The following is a 17107-nucleotide window of genomic DNA, read 5'->3' as shown; positions in this document are numbered from 1 at the left end:
GCTGTCTGTCCCGCGCAGTGTGCGCCCCGCACGAGTTCCAGTGCAGCAACCGCTCGTGCCTGGCCGCCGTGTTCGTGTGCGACGGCGACGACGACTGCGGCGACGGCAGCGACGAGCGCGGCTGCGCCGACCCGGCCTGCGGGCCCCGCGAGTTCCGCTGCGGCGGCGACGGCGGCGCCTGCATCCCCGAGCGCTGGGTCTGCGACCGCCAGTTCGACTGCGAGGACCGCTCGGACGAGGCGGCCGGGCTCTGCGGCCGCGCCGGCCCGGGGGCCACGTCCGCGCCCGCGGCCTGCGCCGCCGCCTCCCAGTTCGCCTGCCGCAGCGGCGAGTGCGTGCACCTGGGCTGGCGCTGCGACGGCGACCGCGACTGCAAGGACAAGTCGGACGAGGCCGACTGCCGTAAGCCCCCTCCATATCCCCAGCCCCGCCCGGGGACGCGGATGGTGCAGGCTTCCTTTCCTCACCTTACCCTGAATAAGGTACCCCGTTTGCCTACGGAGGACACCGAGGTAGGGGGAGTGAAGTGACTTGTTTGAGGTCACGTGGCTGCGAAGCTGCGAGCTCAGGTCTCACTCCAGAAGCCACGCCTCTTCACGGGTACCTGTGTCTCCGACCTTCCCAGCTGGGTTGGGTGCCCCTGTCCTGCTCCCGAGGTCCGTGAGCCGCCCTCTCTGACGGCACATCTCACGCTATGATGTCCTCATCCGGGCATCCCTCAGCCGGCTCTGCACTCTGAGCTGCTGGAGGATGAGGAGGCCCTTATGGTCTCTGCATTCCCCACCCCCACGCCCCGGCACAGTGCCTGCCTCAGGAAGGGTTTGCTGGGTGCATGAAGTCATTGAGCAAGGAGCACCAAGACTCAGAAGGAGGCCATGTGTCTGTCCTGGACGAGTGGCCCCAGGAAAAGGCAGTAGAGAGGGAAATAGGAGACCTGGGTTTAGTCCTATCTCTGCCAGCCTGAGTGCTGTGTGACCCTGGGCAAGGCCTTCTCCCTCTCTGAGCTTCAGTCTCCCCATCTGTACACTGGAGGTACCTTGGCCAGGCCTCCTGAGCTCAGCCACTGGCTCTGTTCTTGCCAGGGTGGCTATGGCATGGGGACAGGGGAGGAGGGCTGTCCTAGTGCCACATTGACCCTGGCCCTGACCCTTTTCCCTTGCCCTCTCCTGGCAGCACTGGGTACCTGCCGTGGGGACGAGTTCCAGTGTGGGGATGGGACTTGTGTCCTTTCAATCAAGCGCTGCAACCAGGAGCAGGACTGTCCAGACGGGAGTGACGAAGCTGGCTGCCTACAGGGTGCGTGTGGTCGGGGCAAAGGGGCAGCGTCCTCGGTAAGGAAGGGCCCTCAGGTCTCTCAGTGTGGAGAGGACAGAGTTGGGCAAGTCTCCCCTTGGTCCCTGAGATGCGTTTTTCCTCAGAGGGTCCCGTGCCCCTACATCACCTGGCTCCCCTTCCATGGGGTCCTACTGGCACCAGCACCAGATGTTTGAGGACTTTGCAAAAGCTGAAAGTGGCCTGGGGGGACATGAAAGGGCTCTGAGGAAGTCCGGCCCTCACCATGTGTCCAGGTCCAAGCCTCTGAGCGGCTTCCGTCATGAGTTCCCAGACTGAGCGAAAGTGGAATCCTGCTCCCCAGGGAGTCCCCTTAATTCTCAGGTGGCTGTTATGGTCGCCACCCACCATCTGCAGGAGCGAGCACTCCAACCTGCTGGTCACCTGGGGCAGTGGGTAGCAGGCTGGGCAGTGAGGCAGCCTCTCCCATCTAGCGTCCATGGAGCTGACGTCCCCCCTCAGGAGGTGGTCAGTCCAGCCACCAAGGCCTCTCTAGAGCTGCCGCCCAGTCCCTCCAGGGCCTTAGTGCTGCCAGATCAGACTCAGACCCCGTGGCCCTGTCCAGCTAGGTGAGGTGTGGCATCCTGTTCGTCCTGGGACCCTGTCCTTGTGTGAGCAGAGTTTCCACCGGCCCTGCGTCTGGCTGTCAGTCCTGGGCCACCCTCTAGGGACCTGTGGCAGCTGGAGCTGAAACTCTGCTCGCCCCCCACCTCTCAGGCCCTGGCCTCTGGCCCAGCCCAGCCCTTGCTGTCCAAAGTCTCATAGGCACTGTCCACTCTCTTGTCCGGCCCAACAGAGTCAACCTGTGAGGGTCCCCGCAGATTTCAGTGTAAGAGTGGCGAGTGCGTGGACAGCGGGAAAGTGTGTGATGCTCAGAAGGACTGCCGGGACTGGTCAGATGAGCTCCTGAAAGAGTGTGGTACGGTACCTGTCCATGCCTGACAGCTGCACTAACCCTCCTGCCTGTCCTCCCAGCATCCGGGCTAAGGCCCTCGAGTGCCCCTCTGCTCTGACACTTTCTGCCCTGACCCTCTCTCTGGTCTCATGCTGTTCTCTGGCTTCAGATGTGCCCCTTTGCCCCTGGGGCCTCTTGTTCTGCATCTCTGCAAAGCTCCAAGGGCCCTTCCTTTCCAGCCCAGATGCTCAAAAATTATACTTCCTCTCACAAACTTGGCCTCTGCTCCTCATTCCTTCCACGTTCACACCTCTGAGTGTGTGTTCTCTGGAACTGTCTCTTCCTCAGTATTGCTGCCTTGCTAACTTAGCCAGGGCTCTGGCCTCTGAGGTCATCCAGCCCTCTGCAGGAGACCCTGCGGAGAGGTGGGGAGCAGCGGGGAGGCAGCCAGTCAAGGCCAGGCCTGGGCATTGCTCAGGGCAGAGCCAGCAGCAGGCGTGGCCCCATCCCCAGCCCTGAGCAGCTCAGACTTGCTGAGACCAGGCTTGCAGGCGGACTAGTGAGGAAAGGAATGAAGCTGTGCTGGTGGCTAGAGCTGGTGGCTTCCAGGCCAGAAAGAATGGAGGGTGTGGGCTATAGGTTGGGTGGGCATCCCAGAGAACCTGCAGGAAACTCAGTGTGAACTCCAGGAAGGTTCATGAGTCATTTCTTTACTAATCTTAGACGGTCAGAGCTAGGGGAAGATTTAGACAGAAGCCTTGGGAGGGCAGAGCCTATGTCGGCCAGTCCCTCTTCTGTGTGCTGGCAGAGTGTTTTCCCCAGTGCCTCCCATCCGGGAACCCGGAGGGCTTCATTCTCTGGAGCTTTTCAGGAATAGCATGTTTCCTCCCCTTTCAAAGATTTAAAAAAGAAAAAAAAAACTAATTGAGAAAAGAAGAGTGACTGAGTGAAGGTCATTCCGCCTGCACCTGAGCTTGCAGGAGACAGACACTCCCCCTGGCCCCAGGCCCTGCTGAGAGAAGTCCCGGAAGAAGGAACCTGTGGAAGAGGGGACAGGGCAGCAGGAGCAACCGAACTTAGCTTCTCCCACATACCCAGACCTGCAGTTAGCTAGGGACTGCTAACCCGCTAAACTCTCTCTGCTCTCTCGTCTTCTGCACGACACTCCAAAGAGAAGTATGTACGCATGTGTCTGTGTGTGTCTTTCTGTTCCTGTGGTAGTGACAGGCCGCTGTCTTTATCCACGTCTCCTTCTCTGAGTATGGCAGGGGAATGGCACTCACGCATCTCTGCATGTGGTCCCACGTCTGTGTGATTGCGTCTCTGGAGTCCGTGGTCTGTCTGTGCTTCTGCATATAGGCTGGTGTGTGCATGCGGTGTGTGCATGCGGGTGTGTGTACACGCTGGAGAAGGTGACGCCGCCCCTTCCTTCCATAGAAGGAAGCCTCAAATGCTACTCAGGCCTCTCCGGAGCACTTTACCCCTTCCTTTCCTCTCCCTGCTCCTCGAAAGAGTCACTTCCGGACTAAATAGAATTAGGAAGGATCAGAGACTTCCCTTCGGGTATTCCAGGAAAGGGCTGACAGGAATAGCTGGGTCCAGACCCGCTATCTTTTCTCTCCCCTGGCCCACCTCAGCCCTGGAGGACTCGTGCCTTCCTCCAGAAGCCGGAGTCACTTTGAGCTCTCCCCTTTTCCCTTTCAGAGCCATCCTACACATGCCACTCCAGCAAGTGCCCAGTAAGTAGAATTGTTGAGTTGCCACCACCTGCACAAGGAGAGGAAGGAAGTGAGTGGATGCGTGATTGAGGCATCGAGTGGAGTGGGAGGAGAAATGAGTGGGCAGTGCTCAGGGAATAATATGGAAAAGAAGTCAGGGAGGACTCGGAGTGAGAGAAGGATTCCTGGAGGTGGTACCCACCCCCTGAGACTACTCCAAAGCTACTGTGGCTCATCCCACCCCCAAGAGTCTGGGGCTTCGCAGGGCTGGACCTGGCTGAGTCACCCCCAGGTCCTCCAGTCATGAGGTTGCTGTGGTCTTGTTCTTTCAGTTCCGCCAACATTCCTGGGAAACAGGAGGAGGCCCAGGGGTAAAGGGGACATTCCCTAAGCATGGCTCAGGCTGGAGGTGGGGGTAGCCCTAAGCTGTGCATGGCGTGGGGTGGGCGGTGCAGACAAGCTGTACGCATGGCCCTGGCTGGCTCAGCTCAGCTCTGCTCGGCTTGGCTGGAGTGGCAGTGCATGAGCCTGGCGGGCGGGGGCATGGCGCCTTCCCTTGGCTTGCGGAATTAACCTGTGACTCTAAAGCTCAGGAGATGCCCTGAGAACATTGGTCCTGAACTCCCTGACCACCCCCAGGACCCTGCCAGGAGGCAGTGAGGAGGGCAGCAGGATGGGGAACCAGCATCAGGTGGCCTGGCCTCCCTCTGTCCCTTGTAGTGGTTGGTAATCGCAGTACCAGGCCCTTGACGAGATGGAGGAACAGAGACAGGTGCTGAGAGGAGAGGAGCTGAAAAAAAAATGTGTCGTATTAGTTCAGAGTAGAAAAGAATTGACTTAGCAACAGCTCTGTGTGAAAAAATGGCCCGGGAGTCTTGAATGACCACAAGCACAGCGGTGGCGTCCTGTGCTGTTCAGACTCCTGGGCCCTGTCCAGTGAGGAAGATGGGCAGAGGGCGAGTGTCCAGAGAAAGGCGCCTGCGTGGCAGCAGACCAGAAATCAGCACTCGAAGGAGGCTGGGGGAGCTGCAGCCTGGCCGGCCGGCGCGGCAGAGCTGGCTGTGGAAGCGGAAGGCGCAGGAGGCAGGAGCTGCCGTGTGAGGAGGAGGAACTGGGGCAGTGCTGTCCCAAGTGCAGCCCGCTCCTCGGGGGAAGTGGCTCCGTGAGGCTGGACACGTTGCAGCAGGGGCATTTCAGAAGGGATTCTTGGAGTGTCCCAAGGGCTGGACACGACACGTGCAGGCCCCTTCCATTCTGAGGTTACGGGGAAGGAGGAGCTGTAAGAAGCCTGTTTGTGAAAGGAAATACCTCAGGCCACCGGGGAAGGCCTAGCTGCCTCCAGCCTGGTGGTGGACAGAGCTCTGGCCTGGGAGGCCAAGGACCTGAGTTCTGGTTCCACTCTGTCCCTGTCTCTGTGTCCAGCCTTGAGCAAGGACCTGCTCTCTGCACCTGCTCCTGCCTGGACACCTGGGTCATGAGGCAGAGGTCACCTGGCTCTGTGGGAGTCCTGCTGCCCTGAGGCTCTGCTTCTGCTCTGGGCCCCGCCCCTGCCCTGCCCCCACCCTTTCTGGCTCCTGGACCCTCAGGAACCTATGTCCCTCCCCAGGGCTGAACGAGTGTCTGCACAACAATGGCGGCTGCTCCCACATCTGCACGGACCTCAGGATTGGCTTTGAGTGCACCTGCCCAACGGGCTTCCGGCTCCTGGACCAGAAGACCTGTGGCGGTGAGACCTCCCCCAACACCCCCAAGCAGAGGCGGGTTCTCCTGCCAGTCCTGACCCCTGCTCCTCCCCACAGACATCGACGAGTGTGAGGACCCAGATGCCTGCAGCCAGATCTGTGTCAACTACAAGGGCTACTTTAAGTGCGAGTGCCACCCTGGCTACGAGATGGACACACTGACCAAGAACTGCAAGGCTGTTGGTATGGACACCCCAAGGGCGAGTGGGCAGCTTGAAGAGGGTACAGGAAGCGGCGTGCTTCCACATATGTGAGGAGCAAATGTGCACATGTGCAGGTTGCACACGCGGTGCCCAAAGTGTGAATATCCATCACACACACAATGCACTGCACAGACACCCACACAGACACTGGCTAGAGCCACCCAGTACGGCCCACAGAGAGTACACGCACACGACAGAGTGTATGGACACACACTTGGACCGTGCAGACTGCACACAAGCATAGGCAGCCCACACAAAGAGGGTGACCTGTGCAGACTGACACATTGGTCAGTCCAGCCAACTGAATTCATCTATTCTATCCAATTGTTTATATGGAGAACCTAACGATGTTGTAGGAGCTAGGGATTCAGTAGTTAGCAAAACAGACACAAATCCCTGTCTGCCCTGGTGGGACTTATATTTTAATGGCTGAGACAACAAGAAATCAGATAAATATAGTGCATGGCAGATGGCGATGAGGGCTAAGGAGACATATAAAGTATGAATAGGGAATAAGGAAGTCCAGGGGGGCAGTGGGTGATAGTTTTAAATAGAATGGTCGAGGAAGCCCTCACAGAGAAGGTGGCATTTGAGTAAGGAAGGCGAGGGCGTGAGCCACACAGTTGTCTGCAGGAATAGCATTTCAGCCTGCAGGCACAGAAACTGCAGCAGCCTTAGGCAGGAGCGTGCCGGGATGTTCAAGGAACAGCAAGGAAGCAGATGCAGCTGGAGCCAATAGACTAGGAAGAGATGACATCAGAGGTGACTCGGGCCAGATCCCAAAGGGCCTTCTCTTCTAGATCGCTGTGAGAGCTGATTCTGGGTGGTACCCTTAGCCAGGGGGAAGCCCTGAGGGCTTTGAGTAGAGCGGGGACATGGTGGCTCCCTCTGACTGCAGTGTTGAGAACAGACTGGGGAGGGCAGGGAGGAAGCAGGGAAACCGCTGAGAGGCTGTTGCAGGAATCCAGGAGAGAGGTGACGGTGGCCTGGCCCAGGGTGCCTGCCGTTGAGGGAACGAGAAGTGGACAGACTGCAGATGAATCGGGAAGGCAGCCAAAGGGGTTTGCTTATGAATTGAATGTGGGATGTGAGAGAAAAAAAGGAGTCAAAGATGACTCCGAGGCTTTCAGCCAAGCAACTGAAAAAACAGAATTTCTATTTATGGATCTGAGAAAGACGGTGAGACTGTTTTGGACGTGGTAAGTTTAAGGAAACTGTTAGACGTCCAAACAGAGACACTGAGTAGGCAGTTGGCTGTGCGAGTCTGGAGTTCACGTGCACAAATACAATATGCAACATACAGATTATCTTACAACGCAGCAGCCACAACACTGGACATGTAGCCCACACACCCAAAAAACGTACCACCCAAACTCTACGGTACACAAGACATACATTAGTGTATCGCATGTAACGTGCCCTGTTCTTGCCCCCACACAGGACACTTGTAATCTATGACACAGATTATATACAAGCAGTGTGGAGAACACACAACTGCCCGTGCATACACACACACTCTACACCTATAAATATCTAAAGCGCAATTCCACAAAATCTCAACTCGTAAGTAGTACACATGGTCCCTGTCACAGACTCTGCTCTCATTGAAAATCACTTCAACATACGCCTCTAACCTAGCTCCTGCCTTCAAGGAAGTAAAGTCATTGCTCTCATTTCGGGGTGAGAAAATCACAGTTTTTCAGTGGCAGAGCTGGCCCTAGAACCCAGCTTTTTGCCCTGTCCTACACTTTGGACCCATTTTCTGTGCTGTCTATTCATATCACACCCTCTGCCTCACCCCCACCCTGCTTTAAAATAGCCTCTGTCACTACATACAGATCACACACCCAGCCCCAGGCCCTACATGGCTCTGCTGGTCCCAGCCTGCCCCCGGGGAACACATAGCCTGGCACAGATGCATAATGACAGGGACCAGGTGGCCGGCAGAAGTGTCAGCTGGAAAACAAGAGAGGGAGAAGGCATAGGCAGCTTCATGGACAAGTGCTGCTAGGAGCTGCCACTCAGACAGTGTTGGTGCCTGAGAGTGGCCCAATACTTATCTGAAAACAGCCTGTGGGAGCTGGTGCTCGGCCCTCATAGGCCTGTGGTACAGTGGCCTTCCATGTGGAGTAGCCAGGAATGTCTAGGTCACTGATGATCTTCTTAAAATCTAATCCTAAGTCTAAAAATGTGTTTCGTGTATTTATGGGCAATTATGTGTTGTCTGCACTGCATGTATATAATCTCTGTCATATCACACATGCCCCATCTCTGCCATTGGCTCAGGTTAAAGAACAAACTATTAACCCAGCTCACAGGACCCTTCGTGATCTGGGCCCCTGCCAATCTCCCCTTGGGGATCTGCTCCCTCTGGTCCCAGCCCTGCTGTCTGTCCTCCGTGCTCAGTTATCCTTCTAACACACTTATTTGCTCAGGTGGGTCCTTGAACTATGGCAGTGTGGCCCCAAGCAGAGAAGGTGGTAGTTGCTGGAAAGAAATGCACGCTGGGTGCAAGGGGCAATTAAAGCGAAGGCCCTGAGGCAGCAAGTCCCTTCCTTGGCTGGCTGTTGACAGATATCTGGTAGCTGGAATCCAGGTCTGTTGGAGGGGCAAGCGATGAGGATGGACAGGGGCTGGGAGGTCACACCGCAGGAGGCTTTTTGGTACAGGCCTAAGGAGGAAATGGGGAGTCATAAAAGATTTGGGGTCATTTATAGCTAATAAAAAGGATAAAAATCCTGTGATGCATGGTGCTTTGCGTTTTATGCTTTTTGTACTCATGATTTCATTAGCTCATCTAACCTGTGAAGTAGGAATTATCACCCCTATTTTATAGGACAATGAGGTATCACCCGGCAAAGCAGTGGCAGAGTCTTGGCGTGCAGACTCCCTGCCTCTTGCACTGACCCTTTCTCTCCCACCCCACCTCCACGTGGCAGCTGGCAAGAGCCCATCCCTCATCTTCACCAACCGGCATGAGGTGCGGAAGATAGACCTGGTGAAGCGGGACTACTCTCGCCTCATCCCCATGCTCAAGAATGTTGTGGCACTAGATGTGGAAGTTGCCACCAATCGCATCTACTGGTGTGACCTGTCATACCGCAAGATCTATAGGTGAGTGGCATGTCCCCTGCAGCCAGGCCTGCAGAGGTGGGAGTGGCAGGTGGCTGACAGATGAGTGGAGGAAGGATGGCCTCTGCCTCTAGGGTTTCTCAGAGCAGAGCGGGGCTTGGGAAGGGATTCAGGACCACAGTGGGTGTGGAACCTTTGGGACTTTACCCCCTGGGCCAGCCTAGGCTGAGGGCTCTGTTGGGTGAGTGCTTCGAGCCCGAAACACCTGGACCTTGTCTGACCTCTGGTGGCCTTCTGGGGAAGTGCAAGACACAAGAAACAGAAAGGAAGAAATCCTGGCTTTAGGGAGGACTTTCAAGGCAGCTCACGTATCTGTGTGTGAGACCCTGGGGACTCAAAGATGACTCAGACCTGGTCCCTGGGAGGTGAGAGGGTCCCACTCATAACATAATGAAATCTGTTGTGATGATCACAAAGGAAAGTACAGAGGAGGGCTCTGGCCCAATCTGGGGGTCTGGGACATGTTCCTGGCGGGCGCTACCCCCAGGCCAGCCCTTCACTGCCTCCATGACGCCACAGTCAGTGGACTTTGGTGCCTGGGAAGCTCTTCACACACTGAGGAGCGTTTCTCCTCGGGCATCTCAGATGCCACCAGCCTGCCTCCCTGCATGTCCAGCCCCCCCTTGGGCAGCCATGTCCTTGCTCTGTCCTGAGAGTCACCTGGCAGGACTGCCACTGACTCGGCGCTGGCGGATGCTGACTCGCTGTTGAGTGACGGACGGAGGGTAGATGAGCGGATGGAAGCAACTGTGCCAAGTGCTACTCACTGACAACTGGCTCCCGGCCTTCCCTGTCACAGACTCACTCAGCTCACGCTTGCACTCCCAGAGACAGCGAGAGCAGCGCCTGCCAGCAATGACCGAAAGAGGCAGGGTTTGATGACAGATTGAATATGGGCCTGAAGGAGGAAGGGTCAAAATTCACTCCCAGGTTAATTCTGGGAGTTTCAGATTTCTAGCGTGGGAGGTTTCACGGACAATAGTGCTGCTCTCCGAGATGGGACGCGCTGGAGGAGGATCCGGGTTGGGGTCGTGCAGTCTGTCTGTTTGGCTGCGGGGAGTGGAGCAGGGCTGAGCAGTTTTGGACATGCTGAGTTCAAGGTGCCCATGGGACATCCAAGGGGAGCTGGTTGGCTTTGCAGTCTGGAACTTGAGAGAGCTGTCAGGATTGGAAGGTCAGTTGGGGAAGGCAGTGGGCACTGTGGGACTAGTTACCCCAGAAGGGTGTGGGGGAGAAGACGACCTTGGAGAACCCAGTATTTGGGAAGTCTTGCTAATGTCGCCTCCCAAGTGTCTACTGTGTCATCCTCCCTTCTCTCCATTCTCACTGCACGTCCTCGTCATCTCTCACCCAGGCGCTGTGACAGCCTTCCAACCAGCTTTCCCTGCCCTCATTCCCTCTCCTTCCAGCCCAGCCACTCCACTCACGCCACAGTGATCACAGAGGGTCTATGTTCTCTGACCTGTTCAGTGACCACCCCTACCCCTTTCCCCAGGATAAAGTCCTAATTCCTTAGCATGGCACTCGGAGCCCGTCAGGGTGTGGTCCCTGCCTGCACATATCTCGAGTCTTACATCCACATACCCTGTTCTACCTCACTGAACATCTCACTGTTCCAGAACATACTCACCCTGGGCATTTGCATGTGCTGTTCCCATTGCCTGAATAGCTTTCTGTCCTTTGTTCCTGGTGAATTAGTCCTTCAGGACTCAAGTACAAAGCCTTCTGCCCTCCCAGATGATGTAGTCTCCATGTCTCTGCTGCTGTAGCTCCTAGTGCTTTCTGTAATCACATTGTGTTTTATCTGGCTGCAAGATTCTGTCCCCCACAGCTCCTCCAAGGCAGAGACTGTGACTGATTCACGCCCGTGTCTCTACTCTGGTGGCCCAGGGAATGTGTTGAATGGAAATTAGCCAAGTTCCTCTAAAATCCACTGCCATGGCCCAGAAGGAAGAGAGAGAGGGGAAGGGCAGCTCCAGATGGGCCCATAGGTAGAACCTCTGCCCCATAGCCATCTCTGGTTTCTCCTAAGCGCCTACATGGACAAGGCCAGTGACCCGGCCGAGCAAGAGGTCCTCATCGACGAGCAGCTGCACTCCCCGGAGGGCCTGGCGGTGGACTGGGTGCACAAGCACATCTACTGGACCGACTCGGGCAATAAGACCATCTCAGTGGCCACAGTTGATGGCGGCCGCCGCTGCACCCTCTTCAGCCATAACCTCAGTGAACCCCGGGCCATTGCTGTCGACCCTCTGCGAGGGTGAGTGTCTCCTCCCTGAACTTTCCATTCTCAGCATAGGTGCTCAGTCTTTGTGTTTGTCACAAGAGCTCCCTTAACTATCTTACGGGCTCTAGAGGGCTCTAGGCTGTTCAGACACAGGCCACGAGGAAGAAAGGCCGTGCACGCCCCTCGTCCTGTTAGGCCCTGACCAAGGGTTTTGGGGCATTGGTCACCGGAGTTCTCCCCGACCCCTCCTGCTCACTCATGTTATCACAGAATCAGAGCATCCAAGAACAGAGTGGAGCTTGAGAGATTGCCTGATAGAAGCTTCTTGGGAGGAAACCTTTCCTCAGGATGCTGCGGGTGGGCGTCTGGCAGTTGCTCACATACTTCCAGAGACAGGGAGCTCATTACTTTCTTTCCTGTAGGGCCTGTTTCATTGTGAGGCAGCTCTTCCCATTAGAAAGTGGTTTTTTCCCCCTCATAATCCCAAATTTGTCTCCCTATGCTTTCTCCGTTGGCCTCTGGAGTTACATGAAGTATGTCTACCGCCTGCCCACCCCAGCCCCACCCCTGCTGCCCTCCGTCTCTGGGCCCTTCGCCCCCTCGGCTGCCCTGGCCACACCTCAGTTTTGGGGGTTAGGAATTCTGAACAGAACAGGACCCCTCTCTCCATCAGTGGGAATGTCTTAGATGGCATCAGTTTTTTAGCAGCTGTATCATGTTATGTTTACCAGTATCACCAGCTTCTTCCTACTGTTGTTTCCTTAATACTTAAACAAGGATAGGAACACTCTCTTCCTCAAGTGAGGACAGCTGGTGAGGGGAGTGGCCGCGTGAGAGGGTAGCGAGGGCTTGGGAAGTGACTGACAGCTGCCATTTGCCCAGCATGTGTCAGGTGCCCCAGCACAGTCCTAGGCACTCTGACAGACACTGTGCCTTCTCACCGAACTCTCCCTTCAGCCCTGCTCCCTGTCTCCTCTCACGCAGACCTAGTGCCACGTTGGCCACACCCTGCCCCACCCCCAGCCATGCAGTTAGGCGCAACCCAACCCCAATCCATTGTGGGTCTGTCAGGGTTCCAGGCAGAACCCCACTGTATACCCAAACCAAGGTAATTGGAGGAGGGTTTAATAAAGAGGCTATTTACAAAGTTGCGGGTAAGGCCTAATGTACTACCTTGGATTAGTAACAGCGTGCTGCTACCTGCCCTTGCAGGCCTGAGGAGGCAGAGCAGGGAGGGCTACCCGAGTTAGGAAGACCATCCACTTTCTCGTCTGTAAACCAGGAAAGGGAGGGTTGACTAGGGCCCCTTTCCACAAGGACACTCTGAGGCTCTACTTACAGCTGCCAGAGTGGGAGAGACGGGCTGTTCGGCCGAGGCTGGGTGGAATGTTGGGGAGCATAGGCTGCTTCAAGTTCTCCAACGAGGTGAAGGCTGCCGTGCCTGCTAATTCTAAGATTTGAGGGTTCCAAAGGATTTCAGAGGTCTTCCCAGTGCCCACTAAGCATAGTCCTCAATGATTCAGTGGGTCATTAAGCCTATGACTCAGACCACCCTAATCATGTCCCCAACAATAAGTCAGACTGGGTTCTTTTGTCTTATAGGTTCATGTATTGGTCTGACTGGGGGTACCAGGCCAAGATCGAGAAGTCTGGGCTCAACGGTGTGGACCGGCAAACACTGGTGTCAGACAACGTTGAATGGCCCAATGGAATCGCCCTGGGTGAGCCCTGCCTTTCCTGGGTGGGCGCCTGTTCTAGCACCTGATCCTGCCCTCTGTCTGGGACTCCACGGGTCGTTTCTGGGTCCCCCATGGAGCCAGTGCCTTTGTTCCCAGATCATTGCCCCAGGCTGGCCTCAGTATGAGGCCTGGAAATGTATACAGGAGGGGACACAGAGAAGCAGAGCTCCAGGCTGGGGTCCCAAGCTCACGACCTGATCCTCCCTCCCCTCTTCCTTTCCAAGATTTGCTGAACCAGCGCTTGTACTGGGTGGACTCCAAGCTCCACCAGCTGTCCAGCATCGACTTCAGTGGCGGCAACAGAAAGATGCTGATTTCCTCCACCGACTTCCTGAGCCACCCTTTTGGGATCGCTGTGTTCGAGGTGAGTTCCGTGAGGGGAGGTACGTCCCCACTAAGGAGCTAAAGCCAAGAGAAGCTTGTTCAAATAGAACTACTCCCTGAGACTCGTCCAGATGGAAACAACGAAACAGGGAAATTCGCTGACTCGTTTGTGCACGGTTTGTGAGCTGCCTGCACACAAAGGCTCTGCAGCCCTGCCTGCCTGGTGCCTGTGCTGCCTGCCCAAGGCCCCTGTCTCAGAGCACTGCTCACAGATGAGTTGCCAGGCATGTATGTTTCCTTTCTGTGCCCCCAGCACCCAGCACTGAACCACATACACAGCAGGCGCCCAAAGGGAGGAAGGGAAGAAGGAATATACATTTCCTTAGAATCACTTACTGTAGGAGATGGCCTGAGAGATAATATTCAATCCAGCACACTTTTGTCGACCTGTGCCAGACCCTGGGGTCATAGAAGTGAATCAGGCACTATCCCAGTCCTCAAGAAGCTCCCAGGAAGGTGAGGAATCAAGACTTTCCTGTGCCCTGACCCTAACTCGGCCACCAAGGGGAGGGAAAGCAAGAGACCAGCGGTCTGTGACGGGCATTGGCAGTATTTGCTTAGAGCAACATCACTCAGCACTGCTCTGAAATTGCGGGCAAAGGTCCACCTCTAAGTCCAGCCCCCCAAAAGACAGGTGTGTTGGGACACATGTGTATGTGTTTGTGCATATAGGTGGCATGTACATGTAAAATATGTGTACATGCATGTGTATATATAACTGCCTCAGGGTAAATGTGTGCATACCCACATGTGTTGGCACTTATGGGTGTAAACATGTATACCAATATGGATTTAGACTGCTTATTTAGGTACAAGTGTGCCTTTGTGTGTATAGATGAGCATTCAGGTATGTTCTAGATCTGTGTTTGAGGACACATGGTTTACCTATAAATGTGGATTAGCCTATAGGTGCACATCTGGGCTTGTATGGACGTACCATGTGGACTCCTATGTGTATGTGCCCAGAATCGGTAGGAGGCCCAGCAGGGGACAGACAGCCCTTAGTAGCTTCACATCCCCCCAAATCTTGGTCCCAGGCCCCAGTAATGGTAATAGCTATAGAGATCCAACTTCGGGTTTCTGCTGGGCTCCAGGAAGCAGGCCCAACCAAACGTTTAACCAGTAGCTCTGTGGCCTTCAGGCCAAAGCACACAATCACCAAATAATCATCTACGACAGAGGAGAACCAGGAAAGTGTATGTCAGAGGCTAAGAGTCCCACTGTGGACAGGATGGCTCGTGGAGATTTTAGGGCAATTCTTGTGGCTGTGGTTTGGGGCTGAGCCCTCAGACTGAAGTCATGGGTTCAGACTCTAGGCCTCCCATCCTTTTGCATCTGTTCCCCTCAGGACAAGGTGTTCTGGACAGACCTGGAGAATGAGGCCATTTTCAGTGCAAATCGGCTCAATGGCCTGGAAATCTCCATCCTGGCTGAGAACCTCAATAACCCACATGACATTGTTATCTTCCATGAGCTGAAGCAGCCAAGAGGTGAGCCATCTCTGGTCCTAGGTCCCAGGCCCCCTGCCTGTGTCCTCTCCCTCCACTAGGTAGGCTGTGTTCACATTCATGTCACAACTCAGCACCACAGGAATAATAGCAACAATCCTCTTGCTGTCAGAGTGTCTTGTCATTATATATTTTTGTCTCATTTTGCCTCAAGCTCTTTGTGAAATAAGGCTGGGTATAAAAGAATGTATAAATGTCTAATTTTTGCCAGTCCTACCAAGTGTTTGGGTAATTCTCTCCTCTTTTAATAGTTGAGGAAACTAAAGCTCAGAGAGGTAAAATAATGTTAGCAGTTAGCAGAACTAAAAGTTAAGTCAGGTCTATCTGATTCTAAAGCTCCTTCTGGCATGACACATGGCATCTCGTTTGCTATTTGTACCCATTTTATGTATCCTAAGGCCATATAAGAAGTCAGCTTGTTCATTGGGAATAGAATCCAGGAATCCCACCACTAGGTTGTCCCCACCTCCATCAGTAGGATATACCAGTTCCAACTGTAACAGGTGTTGGCTGCCAGGGCAAAGGTGGGAAAGCAAAGGAGGGTAAGGAGATTGGTGCCTGATTCTAGATCTAGAAATTTAAGTGAGAGGCATAGCATGTGGCATAGGCAGGGAAAAAGAAAAAAACCTATGGGCTTTGGAGTCCAACAGACCTCAATTTAAATTGTTTCTAAAATTCCTAGAGGTAGAGCTTTGACAAGTTTGTTCTCTTTGAGCCTCGGCATCTTTACCATGTTGTAAGAATTAAATGAGAGTGCAGGGATAAAACACCAATCACATACAGTACTGGATGATACCTGATAAGAAGTGGTAGGGATAGCTTTTTGAGCAAGCCCAGTGGGAGAGGCACCCTCGGGAGGCAGGAGGACCTGGCATGTCCCGTCTGTGCCCCACCTGTGTCTCTCTCTGCATTAGCTGCAGATGCCTGCGAGCTGAGTGCCCAGCCTAATGGAGGCTGTGAGTACCTGTGCCTTCCTGCTCCTCAGACCTCCAGCCACTCTCCTAAGTACACGTGTGCCTGTCCGGACACAATGTGGCTCGGCCCAGACATGAAGAGGTGCTACCGAGGTAAGCAGAGCTTCCGGAGGGGTGGCCCCTGGCAGTGCCAGACCGTACCCTGCTGAAGTCTTCCCTTCGCTTCTGGACCCAATATGCTCCTGGTTTCCCTCCATCCTCTCTGGCCACACATTGCCTTTGCAGGCACTTCCTTTTCACCTTCCTTGAACGTTCATACCCCCAAGGTCCTTCTAAGGCTCTCTTTTCTCACTCCCAAGAAAAAATACACATACACATAAAACATTTTTAATTCAGTTTCAGGGAGTTTCTGGAACCCCTTGGAAAACTCAAGTTAAGAACTCATAATCTCCATGGTTTCTGTTATCTTTCATATGCAGATAACTGTGTGTTTATCTATTTCTTACTTAATACACTACACAGAAGCCCTTTGCAGTATGACTGGCCTACCCCTAATAGTTAATACTTCAACTACATAAATAATTACACTCATTTCCAATCTTGATGTACAGCCAAGGCCTTTTACTTGGGCATACATCTGCTGCAGCCAGGTTCAGTTGTTTCAAGTGGAGTAAGAATTTAAACCTAATGGTATAACAATATGAGTGTAAAATCCTTTCTAGATTTATATGATTTTCCCTCCCACCCATCTTTGACAGTGGTCTTGCCCACACCTAATTCTATAGCATTGTTTTAATGACTCATCTTTATTGAATCCAAGTGAAGTGCTTAGGATTCAGCTAAGGAGAAGATCGTAGCCCATTCAGGGATTAGGAAAGGCTTCCCAGAAGTGGCATTTGAGCTTAGCCATGAGATTGAGTTCCTAAGTACAACTCAGAGGCAATATCTTAGGCATTAAAGCAACAAAATTCTCTGTCCAAGTGACCTCCATGGTATCTCCCCTCCAGCACCTCAATCTACCTCAACTACGACGTTAGCCTCTGCCACAACGAGGACAGTACCCGCCATCACAAGAGCCCCTGGGACCACCGTCCACAGCCCCACCTACCAGAACCGCAGCACAGAGACACCAAGCCCGGCGGCTGCGGTCCCAAGCTCAGTTAGTGTCCCCAGGGCTCCCAGCATCAGCCCGTCTACCCCAAGCCCTGCAACCAGCAACCACTCCCAGCACTGTAAGGAAACGAGTTCTGTTTTCTTTCATGACATGGGAGGGTCCTAGGGAAGCCAGGATGGGGGGCATGTGGGAAGAGAAG

The 17107-nt window shown here is 54.4% G+C and overlaps 1 protein-coding gene across 11 annotated transcripts in view; it reads left to right on the top strand.

The window, feature by feature from the left end:
• LRP8 (LDL receptor related protein 8) overlaps positions 1-17107 on the top strand; it is a 74746-nt gene that overhangs the window by 47192 nt on the left and 10447 nt on the right. For 2 of the 11 annotated variants that reach the window (XM_075998498.1, XM_075998512.1), the window contains exons 5-17: positions 19-402; positions 1174-1296; positions 2129-2251; positions 4278-4316; positions 5552-5671; positions 5745-5870; positions 8830-9004; positions 11055-11282; positions 12852-12970; positions 13213-13352; positions 14721-14862; positions 15795-15947; positions 16802-17026. In XM_075998498.1, coding sequence (XP_075854613.1) covers positions 19-402; positions 1174-1296; positions 2129-2251; positions 4278-4316; positions 5552-5671; positions 5745-5870; positions 8830-9004; positions 11055-11282; positions 12852-12970; positions 13213-13352; positions 14721-14862; positions 15795-15947; positions 16802-17026 — 2097 coding nt within the window. The remainder of the gene's footprint in view (positions 1-18; positions 403-1173; positions 1297-2128; positions 2252-4277; positions 4317-5551; positions 5672-5744; positions 5871-8829; positions 9005-11054; positions 11283-12851; positions 12971-13212; positions 13353-14720; positions 14863-15794; positions 15948-16801; positions 17027-17107) is intronic. The other 9 variants (XM_075998520.1, XM_075998544.1, XM_075998506.1 and 6 more) reach the window with 8 other exon arrangements.

Source organism: Microcebus murinus, chromosome 2 (assembly GCF_040939455.1).
Source record: "Microcebus murinus isolate Inina chromosome 2, M.murinus_Inina_mat1.0, whole genome shotgun sequence".
NCBI lineage: Eukaryota > Metazoa > Chordata > Mammalia > Primates > Cheirogaleidae > Microcebus > Microcebus murinus.
This window is presented reverse-complemented; position numbering and strand designations above follow the sequence as displayed.